General features: G+C 41.4%; 1 protein-coding gene across 4 annotated transcripts; it reads right to left on the bottom strand.

Annotated features, from left to right (window-relative positions):
- Nucleotides 1-1,557: 1,557 nt before the first annotated feature.
- Nucleotides 1,558-20,470, bottom strand: LOC112248662 (transmembrane protein 150A-like). Of its 4 annotated transcripts, none has more exons than XR_002953258.2 (9): nucleotides 20,328-20,470; nucleotides 18,575-18,840; nucleotides 18,413-18,460; nucleotides 18,167-18,253; nucleotides 17,204-17,271; nucleotides 13,468-13,595; nucleotides 12,922-13,099; nucleotides 4,686-5,134; nucleotides 1,558-4,603 (listed from the first exon to the last, which is right to left on the bottom strand). XR_002953258.2 is itself a non-coding variant. In XM_024417878.2 (8 exons), the coding sequence occupies exons 2-8, from the start codon at nucleotides 18,754-18,756 to the stop codon at nucleotides 4,836-4,838; spliced, it is 990 nt and encodes a 329-aa protein (XP_024273646.1). In that variant the 5' UTR covers nucleotides 18,757-18,840; nucleotides 20,328-20,470; the 3' UTR covers nucleotides 1,558-4,835. The 4 variants fall into 4 exon arrangements, 2 of the variants coding, with proteins under 2 accessions (XP_024273646.1, XP_024273647.1); XR_002953259.2 differs by having other exon boundaries at nucleotides 1,558-4,600; XM_024417878.2 differs by having other exon boundaries at nucleotides 1,558-5,134.
- Nucleotides 20,471-21,913: the final 1,443 nt, after the last annotated feature.

Raw genomic sequence — 21,913 nt, 5'->3', positions numbered from 1 at the left:
TCCAATAGGGCGGCACACAATTGGCCCAGTGTCGTCCTGGTTAGGGGAGGGTTTGGCCGGGGTAGGTCGTCATTGTAAAATTAAGAATTTGTTCTTAATGTTCTTAACTGACTTGCCTAGTAAAATGAAAAAAATATATAATTTAGTATTCTGGAGTAACTACAATGTTGTTGATCCATCCTCAGTTTTCTCATATCACAACCATTAAACTCTGTAACTGTTTTAAAATCACCATTGGCCTCATGGTAAAATCCCTGAGCATTTTCCTTCCTCTCCGGCAACTGTGTTAGGAAGGACGCCTGTATCTTTGTAGTGACTCTGTATTGATACACCATCCAAAGACTAATTAATAACGTCATCATGCTCTAAGGGATATTTTTTTTACACCTATCAATCGGTGCCCTTCTTTGCGAGGCATTGAAAAACCTCCCTGGCCTTTGTGGTTTAATCTGTGCTTGAAATCCACTAGTTGATTGAGGGACCTTATGTGTGAGGTACAGAGATGGTGTAATCATAAAAAATGTGTGTTAACCACTATTATTGAACACGAGTCCATGCGAAATATTATGCGATTTGTTTAGCACATTTTACTCCTGAACTTATATAGGCTTGCCATAACAAAGGGGTCCAATACTTATTCACTCAAGACATTTCAGCTTTACATTTTGTATGAATTAAAAAAAAAAAATCTACAAAACAAATTCCACTTTGACATTATGGGGTATTATGTGTAGATCAGTGACATAAAATCTCAATTTAAACTATTTTTAATTCAACAAAATTAGGAAAAAGTAAAGGGGTGTTAATAATTTCTAAAGGCATTGTAGATTAAGGACCAATCTCAGAACTGTAGTTTTTCTCAGGTCCACTCAATCGCATTTCCTCAAATACTAAATAGTTTGTTGAATGACCCAGCGTTGTTAAAACACAGACCAAGTCCAATGGGTGGTTATAAAGCATGTATAGCATTCAGTTGTTGGTCTGGCTGGCATAACTGGTTTGTGCTTCATGTCAATGAGTGTATCTCAGTAGGCGAATGACAAAATAACCTCCAACTGCTGAGTCCTGTGAGTGAGTCCTTAAAATTAACAGTTGCTGTGAAATGCGGACAGTACTGAACAGACACTATTTCAAGGCAGTGATAATTGTTCTGCCATATTTCTCTCGGTCTACAACAAAGGGCTGTCTTGTATAGAGCACATGATACGTTTAATTATAGTAAAGGCCTCATGAAACCTGAATAATCTTGCAATATCTCACATTGCAGTTAGTGTGGTTTCACAAGGCTAGAGCAGAGGAGCGGAAGAGAGAAGTTGATGTTCTGGGCTCAAAGGTATGCCAAATGTTCATTTATGCAATATTGAGGAAATATCATTTTAGTGGGTAGGCTAATGTCTGCCAAGTCAATGTCTGCCAAGCCAGCCTACTCCCTTCTCTGAGGGGATACAGCTGAGACTCGTCCCAGATCAGTCATGTTGAAACAAACCTTCAGCTTGTGTAATCTAACATGATTTACCCAGCTTCTGCCCACAAATAAACAATACGAAGAGCAAAGAATTTGCTTATAATTCATCCATTTTATTTCATATTTGAATATAAATCTCTGACAAAAGAAAAATAGCTAAATGATAGATACATCACACATTTACAGAAAGGGGTAATCGACTTCCCTCCCATGCCACCCGTTTTACATAGTTTTCAAAAATAATAAAATGACTATTACATCTTTGATGTGCATTGCTGTTATTTAGAATTCAAGACATCATTTTACATACAGGCTGTCTTCTGCTACTGGAATTGTTATTCTCTCACGTCTTGAAAGAGTGCATGAATCTATTTATTTATTTTTTAACAAAAACAATCACGTATAGAAATTCCATTTTGTCATGTTTTGGCCATGTCCACTGTAAGAGAACACAAATGTTTACACAGAATAGTTCCAATCCCATGTAGGTACATTTTCATCAAAGCTGCCTGTTGAAGTCTAACCTTGATACTAAATTACAGTGTGCTGAAATACATCAGAAAATAAGGTCATTTGAAATCAAATATTTGAAAAAACTTTTTGGCTGGTACGGGATAAGGGGGAAAATGCCAAAAGATCGAACATAGTGAACATACACAGGAGCTACAGAATTTTTGCATCAGAAACCACCAGTGTGCTTTCATTTTCTTGTCTTTTCTGTGTGGCCTGTTTTATAGCAACAGAGCCAACCCATCACATTCCAGTGTAGATTCTCATCTTTTCCAGCTATAGGAATAGGAAATACAATCTATGCATCTTCTCTGGAATAACATCAAGTCCACTCTCAATCACAGAGGTAGCTGACATGAAGAAAACTATAAAACACGGTTGAAAATAGTTTTGTTGGCTGAAAAACCATCCAGTGGCTGTACTGTACAGTTTAATATATACTCTACCAGGAACACAATGACCCAATAGAGAATACCGTGGAAGTGATATCATAGATCACTAATGTTAAAAGTGCCAACCAGGGGCGGACTTAAATTGACATTTTTTCCATGGAAAATGACCGTATATGATTATTATCCCACAATTGAAAATATTTATTTCACTGAATATATAGGGCATATAAAGTTGTTAAATAACAGTCAGTGGGGTTCCCATGGGCAGCTGGGGACAGTTTCAATTAATTGAAACCCCTTCAACGTAGCAAAGTCCACCCCTGGGGCCTACTAAAGAAGTGCTAGAGAGAGAGAGGGAGAAAGCATAGCATACAAACTGCTGACTTGCATTTGATTTCTCCATGTGGAGACAATCATTGGCCTCAAGGTGGCGCTGGTTGGTTACAGAAACACATTTGTTTCCTGGTGACTCTCACCTGGGGTATATTTGGTTGGTTGTCAGTCACAACGTTGAGAGGTTTATTCTGTACCATTTCAGTTATAGATGTTTGGCAATGAGAAAGACAATTTAATAAGTCATTCATAAGTCACGATCTACATATCATACACATCTATTTCAGTCTAACAATTTTGCACCCCATCGCCCACACAGTACATGCATGCAGCCTCTCAACGCTAAAATGACAAATGTCCTCATGTATTTCCACATCAGAGGCATGACAGAGAGGATCTCAACAATACTCACAACCTGTTGACACATCAGACACTCGTCATTATCAGGTCAATGGCACAAGGTCAATATAGGCATCCTCCTCTTTATTCCCTAATGTCAACACAACTGGGCCTGTATTTATAAAGCATCTCAGAGTAGGAGTGCTGATCGAAGATCACTTCTATCATAATGAACAAGGTTACATGGACAGTGGGTGGACTAAAGGGGACTCCAACTCTGAGGCTTTATAAATACGAGCACTGCTCTCAACACAGTATCTGACTCAGAACATTAAGGACAGGCTTTGACGAGACGTTTCTTACAGAGATTGTGTTGCCCACAGTCTCCAAATAAGGCTTCCAAGGAACCAGCCTGGAATCCAACCAGTAGATACCCCTGTATTTTTCCCCCAGATAAGACAGCTGTTGTTCAATTAGTCATATTTGCACCTTTTAAAATGGATCGTAGCCTAGAGGGTTGACATATTTATAACCATATATTTAATTACATGTACTTTGACATATAACAGAGAGCAATGTGTTCAAAACTCTCCAAAGCAAGGCTTTCAAAACATACTCTGTAGTGTACTTTACTTTGGCAGATGAAATGGCTATTAATTCACCAACAAAGATGGAAAACAATAAAGGTGACCTCATAAAAGCAACACAATAAGCCATGTTACCAGTGGCTAACAGGTGAGGGAAATTCAGTGGCAACATGGGAAATATAAAACAAATCAAGCAAGAGTGATTGAGACGCAGAGTTTGCCCCAGTAACAGAGGGGCAGAACAGACCAGCAGGTATGTGCGAGCATTCGATGCTCAGATCATGTCATCTAGATGTATAGCATGTCATACATCTATAAAATGTTATCCAGGGAATAACTAAACATACAGAGATATCATTTTAAACAATATTTAAAAAATAAAGTTGTTCATATCACTTGCCCTCGAGACAGCTATTTGAGATATTGGGAAGATATTGTGCACAGAATGTGTAAATTGTCTTGTCAAATTATGTTTCTGATTTCACAAATCGTTTTTACAGTTCATTCATACTTGATTTGATAAATAAAAAGACGTGTGCATACAACCTGTCATGCACATAACAGTATACTATCCATAGTTCCACTTCTCAAACATTCAATAGTTTTTACTATGATGCTTAAACATTGGCAGAGTATACACAAAAGAAAAACTCAAACCAAGTCTGATCAATCCAACAACGTACTCTACTCTCTCATTCACCAGGTAGAGGAAGTCTGTAAAATGTGCCACAAAAAACATCATTGTGTTGGCATATAAAAGAAACCGTTTGTGTCTGCCATCCCGACATGACAGGGATGAACTCTGGCAAAGGCCTCAGTGACCGGTCAAACAACACTGATCTTTAAGAAAGAAAAAAGGTATCATCGGGTCAGTGTGCTGGGAGGCCCATGTGCCAGCTGTCATCTTGGAAACACTCAGAACATCATCATCCCTCATCATCCCATATATTTGTCCTTCCTGTAAGTCTTCCTTCCTGCTGATGAAGCAAAGAAAATTAGACCGTAGTGGAGAAACGGACAGATTATTACAACACGAAAACCCAATACAGCAATACCGACCCGGTGTGTCAATCATATCTTGTGATTTTCAATGTCTTGTCTTTCCTCCTTCCCCTGGCGGCCAGTACTATCATTGAGCCCTAACTTCCGCTGCCTGTGTGGTGATTCCTCTCTGCAGCAGCATGGTGACCTCCTGTGATCCCCACTAAGCTACAACATGGCTATACTCTCAGGGGTGCAGTTGAGATGGGTGGATGTGCTACTTCCTCCAGGGGACTTGAGGCCCTTTGCTCCCATGCCCAGCGTCATGGCCCCGGCCGCGCCACCCATCATGACCCCCGAGTGGTGGTGGGTCTGCTGCAGGCCGACCATCATGGTGTCATTGGTGACTGTGCCAAACTCATAGGTGAAGGTGCCATAAAAAACCAGGATGTCCACGGTGAAGACCCACTCACAGATGGCCGCCGCATGCTGGAGGACAAAGCTCTCGTGAATGAAGAAAATACCACCTGGGGAAAGACGGTTAAGGAGAAGCAACAGCCACATCGATGGAGGCGGAAGGGCAACATTAAGAAATCTATGCTTACGTCCCAAATGACACTCTATTCCCTATATAGTGCACTACTTTAAATGGAATAGGATGCCATTTGGGACGCACAGTATGCTATGGTCAATAATGAGTGCACGGTTCACAGAGTGCAGTACTGTTGCTGTGGAAATATTTATTTATGCTTCTTCATCCATCAATATGTTAACGAGAGCTTCAGAGTATGCCTGCCAGGCAGTCTTCACCCCTACTTAGTTCCAGCAGGAGGAAGATCAGCCTTGTCCCTGAGAACTTCTCACAATTCTGAGGAGTCATCATGTTTTAAGAACCCTAGTTTGTGGTAATGGCTAGAAGGGATCCAGCTTTTGTCAAATTAACATCAGATTTGACTTTTTGTAGAAGGTTAGGAGAATTAACATAAAATCAAACATTATTTGCCACATGCACGGAATACAACAAGTGTAGACTTTACCGTGAAATGCTTACTTACAAGCCCTTAATCAACAGTGCAGTTCAAGAAGAAGAAAATATTTAAGGGCCTCCCGGGTGGCGCAGTGGTCTAGGGCACTGCATCGCAGCGCTAGCTGTGCCACCAGAGACTCTGGGTTCGCACCCAGGCTCCGTCGCAGCCGGCCGCGACCGGGAGGTCCGAGAGGGGCGACGCACAATTGGCCTAGCGTCGTCCGGGTTAGAGAGTTGGGTTGTGTTTCGGAGGACGCATGGCTTTCGACCTTCGTCTCTCCTGAGCCCGTATGGGAGTTGTAGCGATGAGACAAGATAGTAATTACTAACAATTGGGGAGAAATGGGGGGTAAAATAAAAAAAATAACAATAAAAAGTTATAATAAAAAGTAGCACAATAACGAGGCTATACAAAGGGGACACCGGTACAGAGTCAATGTGCAGGCGTACAGGCTAGTTGAGGTAGTCTGTACATGTACAGTTGAAGTCGGAGGTTTACATACACTTATGAGTCATTAAAACTCGTTTTTCAACCACTAAACAAATTTCTTGTTAACAAACTATAGTTTTGGCAAGTCGGTTAGGACTAGAGGCCGATTTCAAGTTCTCTTAACAATCGGAAATCTGTATTTTTGGGTGCCGATTTTTAAAATGTATATACATATATATATATACATATTTACACCTTTATTTAATCTTTATTTAACTAGGCAAGTCCGTTAAGATCACATTCTTATTTTCAATGACGGCCTAAGAGGCAGAACGACAGACTTTTTACCTTGTCAGCTCGGGGGATCCAATCTTGCAACCTTACAGTTAACTAGACCAATGCTCTAACACCTGATTACATTGCACTCCACTCCAAGAGCCTGCCTGTTGCTAGGTAAGTTGCTCAAATCAAATCAAATCAAATTTTATTTGTCACATAAAATGTTATAATGTTAAAGTGTAGCGAAATGCTTGTGCTTCTAGTTCCGACAATGCAGTAATAACGAGCAAGTAATCTAACTAACAATTCCCCAAAAACTACTGTCATACACAGTGTAAGGGGATAAAGAATATGTACATAAGGATATATGAATGAGTGATGGTACAGAGCAGCATAGGCAAGATACAGTAGATGATATCGTACAGTATATACATATGAGATAAGTATGTAAACCAAGTGGCATAGTTAAAGTGGCAAGTGATACATGTATTACATAAGGATGCAGTCGATGATATAGAGTACAGTATCAACGTATGCATATGAGATGAACAATGTAGGGTAAGTAACATTATATAAGGTAGCATTGTTTAAAGTGGCTAGTGATATATTTACATCATTTCCCATCAATTCCCATGATTAAAGTGGCTGGAGTAGAGTCAGTGTCATTGACAGTGTGTTGGCAGTAGCCACTCAATGTTAGTGGTGGCTGTTTAACAGTCTGATGGCCTTGAGATAGAAGCTGTTTTTCAGTCTCTCGGTCCCAGCTTTGATGCACCTGTACTGACCTACCTTCTGGATGGCAGCGGGGTGAACAGGCAGTGGCTTGGTTGATGTCCTTGATGATCTTTATGGCCTTCCTGTAGCATCTTTATGTCCTGGAGGGCTAGGCCCCCGGTGATGCGTTGTGCAGACCTCACTACCCTCTGGATTTGAGGGCGGTGCAGTTGCCATACCAGGCGGTGATACAGCCCGCCAGGATGCTCTCGATTGTGCATCTGTAGAAGTTTGAGTGCTTTTGGTGACAAGCCGAATTTCTTCAGCCTCCTGAGGTTGAAGAGGCGCTGCGGCGCCTTCCTCACGATGCTGTCTGTGTGAGTGGACCAATTCAGTTTGTCTGTGATGTGTATGCACCTGGAACTTAAAACTTGCACCCTCTCCACTACTGTTCCATCGATGTGGATGGGGGTGTTCTCTGCTGTTTCCTGAAGTTGCTAGCTAGCATTAAACGTATCTTATAAAAAAACAAATCAATCAATGACTGTCATTGCTCCAATGTGTACTTAACCATAAACATCAATGCCTTTCTTAAAATCAATACACAAGTATATATTTTTAAACCTGCATATTTAGCTAAAAGAAATCCAGGTTAGCAGGCAATATTAACCAGGTGAAATTGTGTCATTTCTCTTGCGTTCATTGCACGCAGAGTCAGGGTATATGCAGTCAGGGTATATGCAACAGTTTGGGCCGCCTGGCTCTTTGCGAACTAATTTGCCAGAATTTTACGTAATTATGACAACATTGAAGGTTGTGCAATGTAACAGGAATATTTAGACTCATGGGTGCCACCCGTTAGATAAAATACGCAACGGAATAAACGTTTTGTTTGAGGTGATAGTTTCCGGATTAGTCAAAGGTATATATATGGTTTAGAAAGAAACAGTCGACGCGTTATAGTTCCTGTAATAACTTGCGGCTGAACTTGAAAGGGGTTCCTTCGTTATTTTACCGTTCATGTCTTCCATAGAGAATGTCTTGATCTACTTCAAATAAGGTCTGTGTTTCGTGCAGGCTTAAACCGCCTCGGCGTTTTGATACCCCTATAAATCTCACTAGGATAAGGTAACGTTTGTCAACATATTTTCATAAATCCACTCTACAAAAAAATGATCTTCGCTTATATTTGGCCAATATTGATCAGAGTTACCTTGTCCTATGGATATCTACACAGTTATAAAATTGGCACGGTGGTGTAAGCCTACACGAAACACAGACCTTATTTTAAGAGATTCTAAAAATATCCTATGGAATAAATGAAGGAACCGCTATTCAGATTTTGCTAGGTGTCATGGGAATTATGACTCGCACTTTGGTTGTCAATTCTTACCATGCCCATTATTAAAATATGATTTCCTGCATATAGAAATTAAAGTTTTTGTTTTCAACATTCATCACAGGTAACTTAAACTCTATTTTTATTCAAACAGTTGAGGGTATTGGTCTCCTAAGCAGACTCTTCAGTATCATTGTCACTTCAGAGCTGTGTGTGTTTTTATGTATTATATTAAGTTAAAATAAGTGTTCATTGTTCATTCAGTATTGTTGCAATTGTCATTATTACAAAAATGTGTGTGAGTGTATGATATATATAAAACATTTTCTCTCTCTAATAAATCGTCCGATTAATCGGCATCCGCTTTTTTTGTCCTCCAATAATCGGTATCGGCGTTGAAAAATCATAATCTGACGACCTCTAGTTAGGACATCTACTTTGTGCATGACACAAGTCATTGTTCCAACAATTATTTACAACAACTGTATCACAATTCCAGTGGGTCAGAAGTTTATATACACTATGTTGACTGTGCCTTTAAACAGTTTGGAAAATTCCAGAAAAACGATGTCACGGATTTAGAAGCTTCTGATAGGCTAATTGACATCATTTGAGTCAATTGGAAGTGTACCTGTGGATGTATTTCAAGGCCTTACCTTCTGACTCAGTGGCTCTTTGCTTGACATCATGGGAAAATCTAAAGAAATCAGCCAAGACCTCAGAAAAAAAAGGTAGACCTCCACAAGTCTGGTTCATCCTTGGGAGCAATTTCCAAACGCCTGAAGGTACCACGTTCATTTGTACAAACAATAGTATGCAAGTATAAACACCATGGGACCACGCAGCCATCATACTGCTCAGGAAGGAGACGCGTTCTGTCTCCTAGAGATGAATGTACTTTGGTGCGAAAAGTGCCAATCAATCCCAGAACAACAGCAAAGGACCATGTGAAGGTGCTGGAGGCAACCGGTACAAAAGTATCTATATCCACAGTAAAACGAGTCCTATATTGACATAACCTGAAAGGTCGCTCAGCAAGGAAGAAGCCACTGCTCCAAAACCGCCATTAAAAGCCAGACTACGGTTTGCAACTGCACATGGGGACAAAGATCATACTTTTTGGAGAAATGTCCTCTGGTATGATGATACAAAAATAGAACTGTTTGGCCATAATGACACCTGACCATTGTATGTTTGGAGGAAAAAGGGAGAGGCAAGCCGAAGAACACCATCCCAACCTTGAAGCACGGGGGTGGCAGCATCATGTTGTGGGGGTGCTTTGCTACAGGAGGGAATGGTGCACTTTGCAAAATAGATGGCATCATGAGGACAGAAAATGATGTGGATATATTGAAGCAAATCAGTCAGGAAGTTAAAGATTGGTTGCAAATAGGTCTTCCAAATGGACAATGACCTCAAGCATACTCCCAAAGTTGTGGCAAAATGGCTTAAGAACAACAAAGTCAAGGTATTGGAGTGGCCATCACAAAAGCCCTGACCTCAATCCTATGTGGAAGGACCACCAGAGGGCAGGCTGGGCTCATGGATAGTAGCCCAACAAGGCATGGGAGACAAGGTAACCAGAGGCAATTAAGCACAGCTGACGGTACTAATGACATACTCTCCTTCCCCTATAAGAGAGAGAATGGAACCAGCAGAGAGGGAAAGGGGAAAACTATCTCTGGAAGATGGCCACCGAGAGAGAGGAGCTATCCAGGAAGAACCACTAAGACGGTGACAATCCCGTGACTTTTTGTTGTAGTTTAAAGATAATCCTATTGTGTTCCTGTTTCATCTGGAGAAGAAGATGTATGTTTTTCCTTGGACGATTTTCATTGATTATGTTGGAGTGTTTGTGTTGACCAAATGCCCTCAATAGAGAACTGTGTTCAATCAAGAAAACCTACTCCTGACTCGTTTATTCCACCTTCCCGCTTTAGAGTGACGCCCAATTACTTGGTCCGCTCACACCTATAAAACATTTGTGGGCAGAACTGAAAAGGCGTGTCAGAGCAAGGAGGCCGACAAACCTGACTCAGTTACACCAGCTCTGTCAGGAGGAATGGGCCAAAATTCACCCAACTTATTGTGGGAAGCTTGTGGAGGGCTACCCAAAATGTTTGACTCAAGTTAAACAATTTAAAAGGCAATGCTACCAAATACTAATTGAGTGTTTGTAAACTTCTGACCCACTGGGAATGTGATGAAAGAAATAAAAGCTGAAAGAAATAACTACTATTATTCTGACATTTCACATTTTTTAAATAAAGTGGTGATCCTAACTGACCTAAGACAGGGAATTATTACAAGGATTAAATGTCAGGAGTTGTGAAATACTAAGTTTAAGTGTATTTGGCTAAGGTGTATGTAAACTTCTGACTTCAACTGTAGGTTGTTCAGCAGTCTAATGGCTTTGGGGTAGAAGCTGTTGAGGAGCCTTTTGGTCATAGACTTGGTGCTCCGGTACCGCTTGCCGTGCGGTAACAGAGAAAACAGTCTATAACTTGGGTGACTGGAGTCTCTGACAATTTTATGGGCTTTCCTCTGACACCGCCTATTATATAGGTCCTGGATGGCAAGAAGCTTGGCCCCAGTGATGTACTAGGCAGTTCGCACTACCCTCTGTAGCACCTTACGGTCGATGCAACCGGTCAGGATGCTCTCGATGGTGCAGCTGTAGAACCGTTTGAGGATCTGGGGAGCCATGCCAAATCTTTTCAGTCTTCTGAGGGGGAAAAGGTTTTGTCGTGCCCTCTTCACGACTGTCTTGGTATGTTTGGACCATGATAGTTCGTTGGTGATGTAGACACCAAGGAACTTAACTCTTGACCCGCTCCACTACAGCCCTGTCGATGTTAATGTGGGCCTGTTTGGCCCGCCTTTTCCTGTAGTCCACAAACAGCTCCTTTGTCTTGCTCACTTGAGGTAGAGGTTGATGTCCTGGCACTACACTGCCAGTTCTCTGACCTCCTCCCTATAGGCCGTCTCATCGTTGTCAGTGATCCGGCCTACCACTGTTGTGTCATCAGCAAACTTAATGAATGTGTTGTGTTTGGCCACAAAGTCCTGGGCGAACAGGGAATACAGGAGGGGACTATGTACACACCCCTGAGGGGCCCCAGTGTTAAGGATCAGCATGGCAGATGTATTGTTGCCTACTCTTACCACCCCTTACCAAAAAGACACAGCCCCCTACCCCTCGTCTTACCAGAGGTAGCGTCTCTGTTCTGCCGGTGAATGGAAAATCCCACCAGCTCTATATTGTCCGTTTCTTCGTTCAGCCACGTCTCGGTGAAACATAAGATGTTACAGTTTTTATGTCCCGTTGGTAGGATAATCTTAATAGTAGGTCATCAATTTTATTTTCTAACAATTGCACGTTAGCAAGATGAATGGAAGGCATTGGGAGTTTACTCGCTTGCCTACGGTTTCTCAGAAGGATCCCCAATCTGTGTCCCCTTTTCCAGCGTCTTTCCTTCACGCAAAAGGTGTGGATCTAGGCCTGTTACAGTGAAAGTAGGATATCCTTCTCGTCAGACTCGTTAAAGGAAAAAATTTCTTCCAGTCCGTGTGAGTAATCGCTTTTCTGATGTCCAGAAGTTATTTTCAGTCACAAGAGACGGTTGCAGCAACATGGTGTCCACAATAAGTAAAAAAATAAGTTATACAAAAAAAAATAACAAAATTGCACAATTGGTTGAGAGAATGTAAAACGTCAGCCATGTTCTTCGGCGCCATCTCTTGCAGGTTAGGAGAATCTAGCCATGACCGTAGCTACCCATCTAGCCCAATAACTGGTCACACTCACAACCCTCCCCCAACAGCCTACCTGTACAGACATATGTATTAGCTAGCCAACCACAGAACCCTAGCTACCTATCCAAACAACCGTCCCCCAACATCCTCCCTGGCCTCTACAGACACACACCCACATCCTCTTCAGACCCCCAGCCCCTCCTTTCCTACAGCCACTATAAATCTGCCTATTTATCACAGACCACTGAAAGGAATTAGACTTACTAAATATATATGAAGCACATGGGGCCCACTAGTTGTTTGTTGGTATCACAGACTAGCCATTGCAAGGTTTCTTTACAGAAGAGAAATGACAATACTACATTCCACATTAACGCTGGAATCCTTAATGTTAATGTTGTCCGTTTGTGATACAACAACAAAGTTACTGCAAACAACAAACACGGTTTATTCCCCTCAGACAGCGTTGCGCGATGGAAGAGCACAATATATACTGCAATTTCACGCTCCTCAGCTCGAAATCAGAAACTATTTGAACTGTGGTAGTGCGGCCAGTGGCGCTGTTTCCCCATACTGCGGATTCCATCTTTAACTGTGACTGATTGAAATTAAATAACGCTAAGGATAAATTATCAGTCACCTTTTACTAACTGGTGGAGTCCATCAGGACCAATAACACGACCAGTCTAATGCCCAGCCCCCACCCCTTTCCCTCATCCCAGCCGCTCAACCCTTCCCTTAACCAATCCCAGTGAGTCAAAAAGGATACTGAGGACCAGTGAGACGAGGGCTCCTGCGGCCAGCGCCACACGTACGTGTGCCATCCAGTAGTCAAGGGCAGTGACGGCCACCCGGTAGGTGAGCACACACTGCAGGCACACAAAGAGCAGACCGGCGGGGAACGTCACGCCCGCGCCAACGTAGTGGAGAGACTTGGCATGGTCAACCTGCCCAAGGAGGGAAAAATCTTATTTATCTATTCATGTATTTATTTTACTGTGATTGAAAACATACATTTAATGCACAAGTGAACCCACTCCGAATACCCAAATCCCATTGACGTCCCCCTGAACCCTCCCACTCCTATGCACATGGCCACCCACATCCGCCCATACCCCTTGTTTTTAACATATGGAGACATGTTAGAAAACACAGGCAATCACCAAGTTGAGATAACAAATGAGGAAAATATAGACTATATAACCCACCACCACTTAGTAATTGTCGCTCGAGCCAAGAGTGAGAGATATGGAACCATTTTGGACACACCCATGGAATCAGCCTTTACGTAGAGTAATGAAGTGAGAAGAATCACCTGGAAGTTGCCCACCATGACCAGTCCTAGAGCGTTGGTACAGCCAGACACCAGAGCGCTGGTGTTAATCCAGCAACGGTGGCTGTGCTCAATCACCTGGGCATAGCGCAGAAGGCACACCATCACCACTGGAGAGACAGAGAGAGCGAAAGAGATAGGAGCAGGAAGGAGTAGAGAAATAAGGGATGGTGAGAGAGGGGGAGGGCAGAGAGGTAGGTGAAGAGGAGCACAGGGAAAAGGGGTCAGAGTGAGTGGTGATAAATAAGACAGAAAAGGAAATAATGGAGGAAGGTGATGGATGATGAGGGGGAGGAGTGGAGGAAAGGCCACATCCATTATTGATCGCAGAGCCTATTTGAAGCCCTTCTGCACGTGCTGCTAACTAATGGCTAACATACACATTAGTATATATGTGTGCCGTGCGAAAGTATTCACCCCCCGTGGCATTTTTCCTATATTGTTGCATTACAACCTGAAATTTAAATAGATTTTTATTTGGATTTCATGTAATGGACATACACAAAATAGTCAAAATTGGTGAAGTAAAATGGGAAAGAATTTCTAAACGATAAAAATCGGAAAAGTGGTGCATGCATATGTATTCACCCCCTTTGCTATGAAGCCCCTAAATAAGATCCGGTGCAACCAATTACCTCTAGAAGTTACATAATTAGTTAAATAAAGTGCACCTGTGTGCAATCTAAGTGCCACATGATCTCAGTATATATACACATCTGAAAGGCCCCAGAGTCTGCAACACCACTAAGCAAGGGGCACCACCAAGCAAGCAGCACCATGGAGACCAAGCTCTCCAACCAGGTCAGGGACAAAGTTGTGGAGAAGTACAGATCAGGGTTGGATTATAAAAAATATCAGAAACTGAACATCTCACTGAGCACCATTAAATCCATTATTTAAAAAAATGGAAAGAATATAGCACCACAACAAACCTGCCAAGAGAGGGCCACCCACCAAAACTCACAGACCAGGCAAGGAGGGCATTAATCAGAGGCAACAAAGAGACCAAAGATAACCCTGAAGGGGCTGCAAAGCTCCACAGCGGAGATTGGAGTATCTGTCCATAGGACCACTTTAAGCCATAAAATCCACAGAGCTGGCTTTACAGAAGAGTGTCTAGAAATTGCTTAAAGATCATTGCTTAAAGATCAAAATAAGCAAACACGGTTGGTGTTCGCCAAAAGGCATGTGGGAGACTCCCCAAACATATGGAAGAAGGGAACCTGGTTAGATGTGACTAAAATTGAGCTTTTTGGCCATCAAGGAAAACACTATGTCTGACACAAACCCAACACCTCTCATCACCCTGAAAATATCATCCACACAGTGAAGCAGGGTGGTAGCAGCATCATGCTGTGGGTATGTTTTTCATCGGCAGGGACTGGGAAACTAGTCAGAATTGAAGGAATGATGGATGGTGCTAAATACAGGGAAATTCTTGAGGGAAACCTGTTTCAGTCTTCAAGAGATTTGAGACAGGGACGGAGGTTCACCTTCCAGCAGAACAATGACCCAAAGCATAACGCTAAAGCAACACTCGAGTGGTTTAAGGGGAAACATTTAAATGTCTTGGAATGGCTTTGTCAAAGCCCAGACCTCAATCCAATTGAGAATCGGTGGTATGATTAAAAAGATCATCCAACTTGAAGGAGCTGGAGAAGTTTTGCCTTAGAGAATGGGCAAAAATCCTAGTGGCTTGATGTGCCAAGCTTATAGAGACATACCCCAAGAGACTTGCAACTGTAATTGCTGCAAAAGGTGGCTCTACAAAGTATTAACTTTGGGGGGGGTGAATAGTTATACACGCTCAAGTTTTCTTGTTTGTTTCACAATAAAAATATTTTGCATCTTCAAAGGGGTAGGCATGTTGTGTAAATCAAATGATTGCATACCCCCCAAAAAATCTATTTTAATTCCAGGTTGTAAGGCAACAAAATAGGAAAAATGCCAGGGGGGGTAAATACTAGAGGTCGACCGATTCTGATTTTTCAACGCCGATTATACCGATTATAGGAGTGCCCAAAAAAGCCGATACCGATTAATCGGACTATTTTTATATATATATTTTTATTTATATATATATATATATTTTTTAATTTATATATATATATATATTTTTTTAAAATATATATATATATATATATATTTAAAAAAAAAAATATATATATATATATATATATTTTTATTTTTTTTATATATATATATTTTTTTAAATATATATATATATATATATATATATATATATATATATATATATATATGACAATTACAACAATACTGAATGAACACTTATTTTAACTCAATAAAATCAATTTAGTCTCAAATAAATAATGAAACATGTTCAATTTGGTTTAAATAATGCAAAAAAAAAGTGTTGGAGTAGAAAGTAAAAGTGCAATATGTGCCATGTAAAAAAGCTAACGTTTAAGTTTCTTGCTCAGAACATGAGAACATATGAAAGCTGGTGGTTCCTTTTAACATGAGTCTTCAATATTCCCAGGTAAGAAATTTTAGGTTGTAGTTATTATAGGATTATTTCATATACCTTTAACTATTGTATGTTCTAATAGGTACTTTAGTATTGCCAGCCTAATCTCGAGAGTTGATAGGCTTGAAGTCATAAACAGCGCAATGCTTTAAGCATTGCGAAGAGCTGCTGGCAAACACAGGAAAGTGCTGTTTGAATGAATTCTTACGAGCCTGCTGCTGCCTACCACCGCTCAGTCAGATTGGGCTATCAAATCATAGACTTAATTATAATATAATAACACACAGAAATACGAGCCTTAGGTCATTAATATGGTCAATCCGGAAACTATCATTTCGAAAACAAAATGTTTATTCTTTCAGTGAAATACGGAACGGTTACGTATTTTATCTAACGGGTGGCATCCATACGTCTAAATATTGCTGTTACATTGCACAAAACTTCAATGTCATAATTATGTCAAATTCTGGCAAATTAGCTCGCAACGAGCCCGGCGGCCCAAACTGCTGCATATATCCTGACTCTGCGTGCAATGAACGCAAGAGAAGTAACACAATTTTCCTAGTTAATATTGCCTGCTAACATGAATTTCTTTTAACTAAATATGCAGGTTTAAAAAGATATACTTGTGTATTCATTTTAAGAAAGGCGTTGATGTTTATGGTTAATTACACATTGGAGCAATGACAGTCATTGATTGTGGATGCGCTTGTTAAATCACCCGTTTGGTGAAGTAGGCTCTGATTCAATGATAAATTAACAGCGCCACTGTCCACCAAACGGACGTTTGTTATTGTTTTTGTTTATGAAGCAGATGGGAGGAGCATCGGCCAATGTGGTAAGAAAATTCACAATCTGCTGCTCTATCGTGCGTGCAATAATGTCAGATGGAGAGACATATTTTGTTATTGTTTACAGTAACTTCTTTGTTGTTGTAATATCGCAAGTGGACATGGCAGTTCCAACATTAAGGATTTCAGCTTTAAACACTAATGCAAAAAACACTTTTCACAAAATAAAAAAGGTGAGTAAACTGAGTTTGCTCTTCACTACATCCGTGATGAGTGAGACAAAGGACACAGCTTATTGTCAGTGTGAGTGAGTGGGCTGTGGAGTGATGAGAGAAGAGGTCTGCGTCCCAAATGGCACCCTATTGTTCCCTACATAGTGCCCTACTTTTAACCAGAGCCCTATGGATGCCATTTGGAATGGAGAAGAGGCCTTACTTACCCATGAAGGCTCCAACATTCCCGATCAGACTGAACAGGCAGCTCTCAGGGGGGAAGGAGCCACATTTACTGTACAAGACACAAGATGGGAGAGGAAACAACATGTCACCCAAAACTAATTAGAAATCCACTCACTAGACTTAATTCATTGAATGACATTGACTAGGCCTATATATGCCCATGAATCAAATGTTAGGAAAAGGCCTTCCTGTCACTGGTTTATTACAAGGTTGTTACTATTTCCCTTCTAGTCTGGTTACAAGGCTAAGACTTTGTAGATTAATGCATCAGTCATTTTATTGTTGTAAATACCATTGTAAATACAACCCATATTTATGTTTATTTATTTAGCATTTTGTACTTTAACTATTTTCACAAAATATGACATTTGAAATGTCTTTATTCTTTTGGAACTTTTGTGCGTGTAATGTTTACTGTTAATTTTTTATTTTTTTACTTTTACCCCATTTTTCTCTCCAATTTCATGGTATCCAATTGTTTTAGTACCTACTATCTTGTCTCATCGCTACAACTCCCGTACGGGCTTGGGAGAGACGAAGGTTGAAAGTCATGCGTCCTCCAATACACAACCCAACCAAGCCGCTCTGCTTCTTAACACAGCGTGCATCCAACCCGGAAGCCAGCCACACCAATGTGTCAGAGGAAACACCGTGCACCTGGCAACCTTGGTTAGCGAGCACTGCGCCCGGCCCACCACAGGAGTCGCTGGTGCGCGATGGGACAAGGATATCCCTACCGGCCAACCCCTCCGTAACCCGGACAACGCTAGGCCAATTGTGCATCTCCCCACGGACCTCCCGGTCCGTTTATTACATATTTCACTTTAGCAATGTAAACATATGCTCCCCATGCAAAAATAAACTGTAAATTGAAATGTAATTGAAAGACAGAAGGCGCAAAGAGAGAGAGAGAGAGAGAGCGAGAGAATAAATGAATGTAACACCTGATGAGGGGGATGTCCTGTATGGTGCAGCATGTCTTTGGGAAGCCTGGCCTGGCGATCTCCTCTGTACATGTAACATTGTAGGACCTGCAGGTAAGACAGAAAAACAATTAAATGAGCTATTATTCTTTTCAAGCAGGTGATATACTGCAGTATATCAAGTTAATGTAGGCTATAAATCCAAAGACAAACCTCGGTCTTCTTTACTACCACTGCTTTTAATGAAACTCTCAGTGAAGCACTCACCAGTTCTCCACTGGACAAACGTGATGGTTCATCACAGCCATGGCGTAGCTGTGGGGAAAAACAAACACAAATCAACAATGATTCAAACCCACAATCATGAATTTCTTATGAATATTTGTCTTTCAATCACTTTGTGATACATGCTTGGGCTCCAGGACTCACACTATCCATATCCCTGTGATGGAGAAGGCAGAGAGGCTGACAGGCAGGACGATCCAGGCAGTCATTGGGCTGGCAGTATGCCGGCTTTGTCCAAAGCATGAGGGAAAGGAGGGCGTTAGGCTGGAGAAGGTAGCGAGACAATGAGGGGACCAGATGGGGACACTAACAGGCAGAGAGGACATACATGGAGGGGGGGCATGAGAGTAGGACAGGGGGACGGCACACTGCTTCTGTTGCACCACTCGGTGCCTGCAACCAGCAGCTGTCTTTACCACAGAGCAGGAAGAAAGAGTTGAACAAAAAGGTAAAATGTGAGGTGAAGGGGAGCAGAGAGAGAGGGAGGAAAGAAAGAGACAAAGATTAGCATTTAGTTTAATTTTTCAGTAGGGTGACTTCACTTTTTGAGATTCCTTCATTAAAATAAATCAAATCAGGCACCTCAGGAATTCTAAAATCAGATAGCCCAGGCCTACGAACAAACAATAAAATAAGCCTAGGCCTACGAACAAACAATAAAATAAGCATTTTTCCACAAAGGTTGGCCTACCTACAGAAGACAAACAATCTGACAACAGGTAATTGGTCAAATGAGTGTGTTGAATGAGGATAATTCAATGGCCAAAAGCAGAGGCCATCATAAAGTGGTGATTTTGCACAGTGTGCAGTTTAGAACTCTGACCTTTGCTCAGACTAGAATGAACTAAAAATGACCTTTTCAGAGGAAATCCCACTGTAATGCTCCAAATAAAAAAAGCTCTTGTTTTCCATACCCACATTGAGAAATAACAACAGGTGAAGATGTATGCAATAGGTTTTCCTACAATCTTGGGGGCTGGGCAGTGAACACATCTCAAATGAGAGACAATTGTTTCCTTATACAATTACACAGGGAACAGATACAGGTTGATGATTCTAAGCCAGTTTAGGCCTATTTCCTGTCTAGGCTTGATTAATTTCCCCATTCAACTGGCTATCTCTTCTCAAGTCTCACAATGATCAACCCCTCCACTGCAGCATCTGACTTTGTAAGGCTAGGGCGGGGTCTCTCTCTCTCTATCAAGCTAACTAGTGGTAGTTTATTTGAGGTCCACCTGCAGCAAGCAAAAAGGTTTGGGGTACCTACAATTGATGCATGTATGATGCATTGTTGAACCGTGGCTGGCATGGATTATCAACTCACCATCAGCAGATTGTCAGAACACCGGCTGTGTTAGCTAGCTAATTACAGCTATATTCTAAAATTGTTAACATTTTAGTACACCCTGCAAATGTGACAGGTAAACTGGCTAGCTAGCTCATGCATTTTATCCCAGTGCGTCTTTCCTCCTAGCTAACGACATCTCAAACTGATTGTGTATGGACTAACACACGCTAGCTAAGCTAACCATCGGCTAACTAGTTGTTAGCTAGCCAACATTCAGTGCTGCTAACAAGACACCGGTACACTTTAGAGCGGTAGTATACGTAAAATGTGTTCAGACAGCCAGATTGTTTCAGATGGCACAACGGTTAGGTGGCCATTCTTCTCAAATTTCCACACAGCAATTAGCTAGTTAGACCGCTAGCTGGCTACCGGCTGACAATCGAACAAAAGAGGGGCTATATTGCCTGGCTGGCTAGTTTTGACCCACCAAGCTATTTTATGCTAGTTAGCTTTTGAAAAGAACAGTACGTTTACACATGCTCGTTAAACGTCCACAACATTGTATCTGTAAAAAAAAAAAAGATATAATGAAAATCACTATTTACATACCCCAGATCCTGCTACTCCCACCACGGACCTCAACAACCTTGGTTTCCCTTTAAAACTACAATATTTCGGGCCCCACGCGACCGTGCGTGCCACTCAAGCACCGACACTGTAACTGTAGTTTTTTTGCGAGACAATGGATGAAGGACAAAGCGTAATGAACTACATTAACCATCAAGATCACTATCAATGGCCGGGCCTTGACCATAGATAGTGATGAGGAGTCACCATTCATTGGATGTATTCAGGGTCACTCAAATATCGTTTTAAACTTTATTTTATTATCGACGGTTACAGCTGACTTCAGGATTGTATGTCGATCTGCTGTCCTTAAACATACGTCATCTGATTTATTTGTTTCAGTCTCTGAATTCTTTAATCAAACTTTTCGCCACCAGCTCCTAATATCAGGGCATTATAACTGTATCGTGAGCTCGTTTTCTCCGGTTTTCTATGGCTAAACCTAAACTAGTTGGGTAGTCCTCATTGCCAAATACTACACCCTCAACTTCTAAACTCCTTTGCTAGTTATACAATAATTTAACTAAGAAATTCGCTGGAATTAAGTTTAACGTATGTATTGTTTTGTTGAATACTCATGGTTCGACATGTCTGCCATAAAACCACCGTGGCGAAGGATATAATTTGCGCGTTCAAAACAACGGGGAACTCGAAAATCTCCGACTTCCGTGCGTTCAATCCATTTGGGAACTCGAAAAAACGACATCGACTGGGAAAATTGATTTTAACGGCCATCCAACTCTTGCCACTTTTACTGACGTCGTGATTTGATCTCGTATTTTCCGAGTTTCCAGTTGTTTTGAATGCGGCATCAGCTCCACCGGCGTCATTGGGGTAGGGGTATGCCGCGTTCACGTGCTAGTCGGAACTAAGAAACTCGGACATTGTAGACTTGCTAACTGGTTGTGGTTATACACGTGCCGCGTGAAACCAGTTAACTGTTAGCAAATATCGTAGGTCCGACTAGCACTGGTTTTGGAACTGTGACAACAGAAAATCTCTCCACGCTTGGTTCAATAGGATATGTAGGGATTTTGCCAACACAGGCAGATATGTACATTGTAATCACAGGAGGCTGCGGAGGGGAGAACTGCTCATAATAATGCCCGGAATGGAGCACATGGAATAGCATCAAACACCTGGAAACCATGTATTTGATGTCATTCCACTAATTCCGCTCCAGTGATTAACACAAGCCAGTTCTCACCAATTAAGGTGCCACCAACCTCCTGTGACACTGTTGTACCATTAAAACATTTTCAACTGCCTATCATATTTGTTGATTAAATCAGAGTTTATTCATATAATGAGTAATCCAGGAATATTACGAGTTAATTGACACTATAACTCTATAAAATAACAATCTACAGATCGCAATGGCAACAATGAATGGCTAAATAACTTCAGGTCTGTGAAGCTCCTCCTCGCCACTCACTGTATTGTCCAGGACGACTGTGCATACACCTAACCAATGAAACGTTTATTTCCCTAGACATCACATGCTAAAAGAGAAAAATTGTTAAATGATAATACCCCAAATAAAATGTAATACCTTTAACACACACACA

The sequence above is a fragment of the Oncorhynchus tshawytscha genome, linkage group LG04 (assembly GCF_018296145.1).
Source record: "Oncorhynchus tshawytscha isolate Ot180627B linkage group LG04, Otsh_v2.0, whole genome shotgun sequence".
Taxonomy (NCBI): Eukaryota; Metazoa; Chordata; class Actinopteri; order Salmoniformes; family Salmonidae; genus Oncorhynchus; species Oncorhynchus tshawytscha.
The sequence above is the reverse complement of the archived record's forward strand: the minus strand, read 5'-3'. Positions and strand labels throughout refer to the sequence as shown.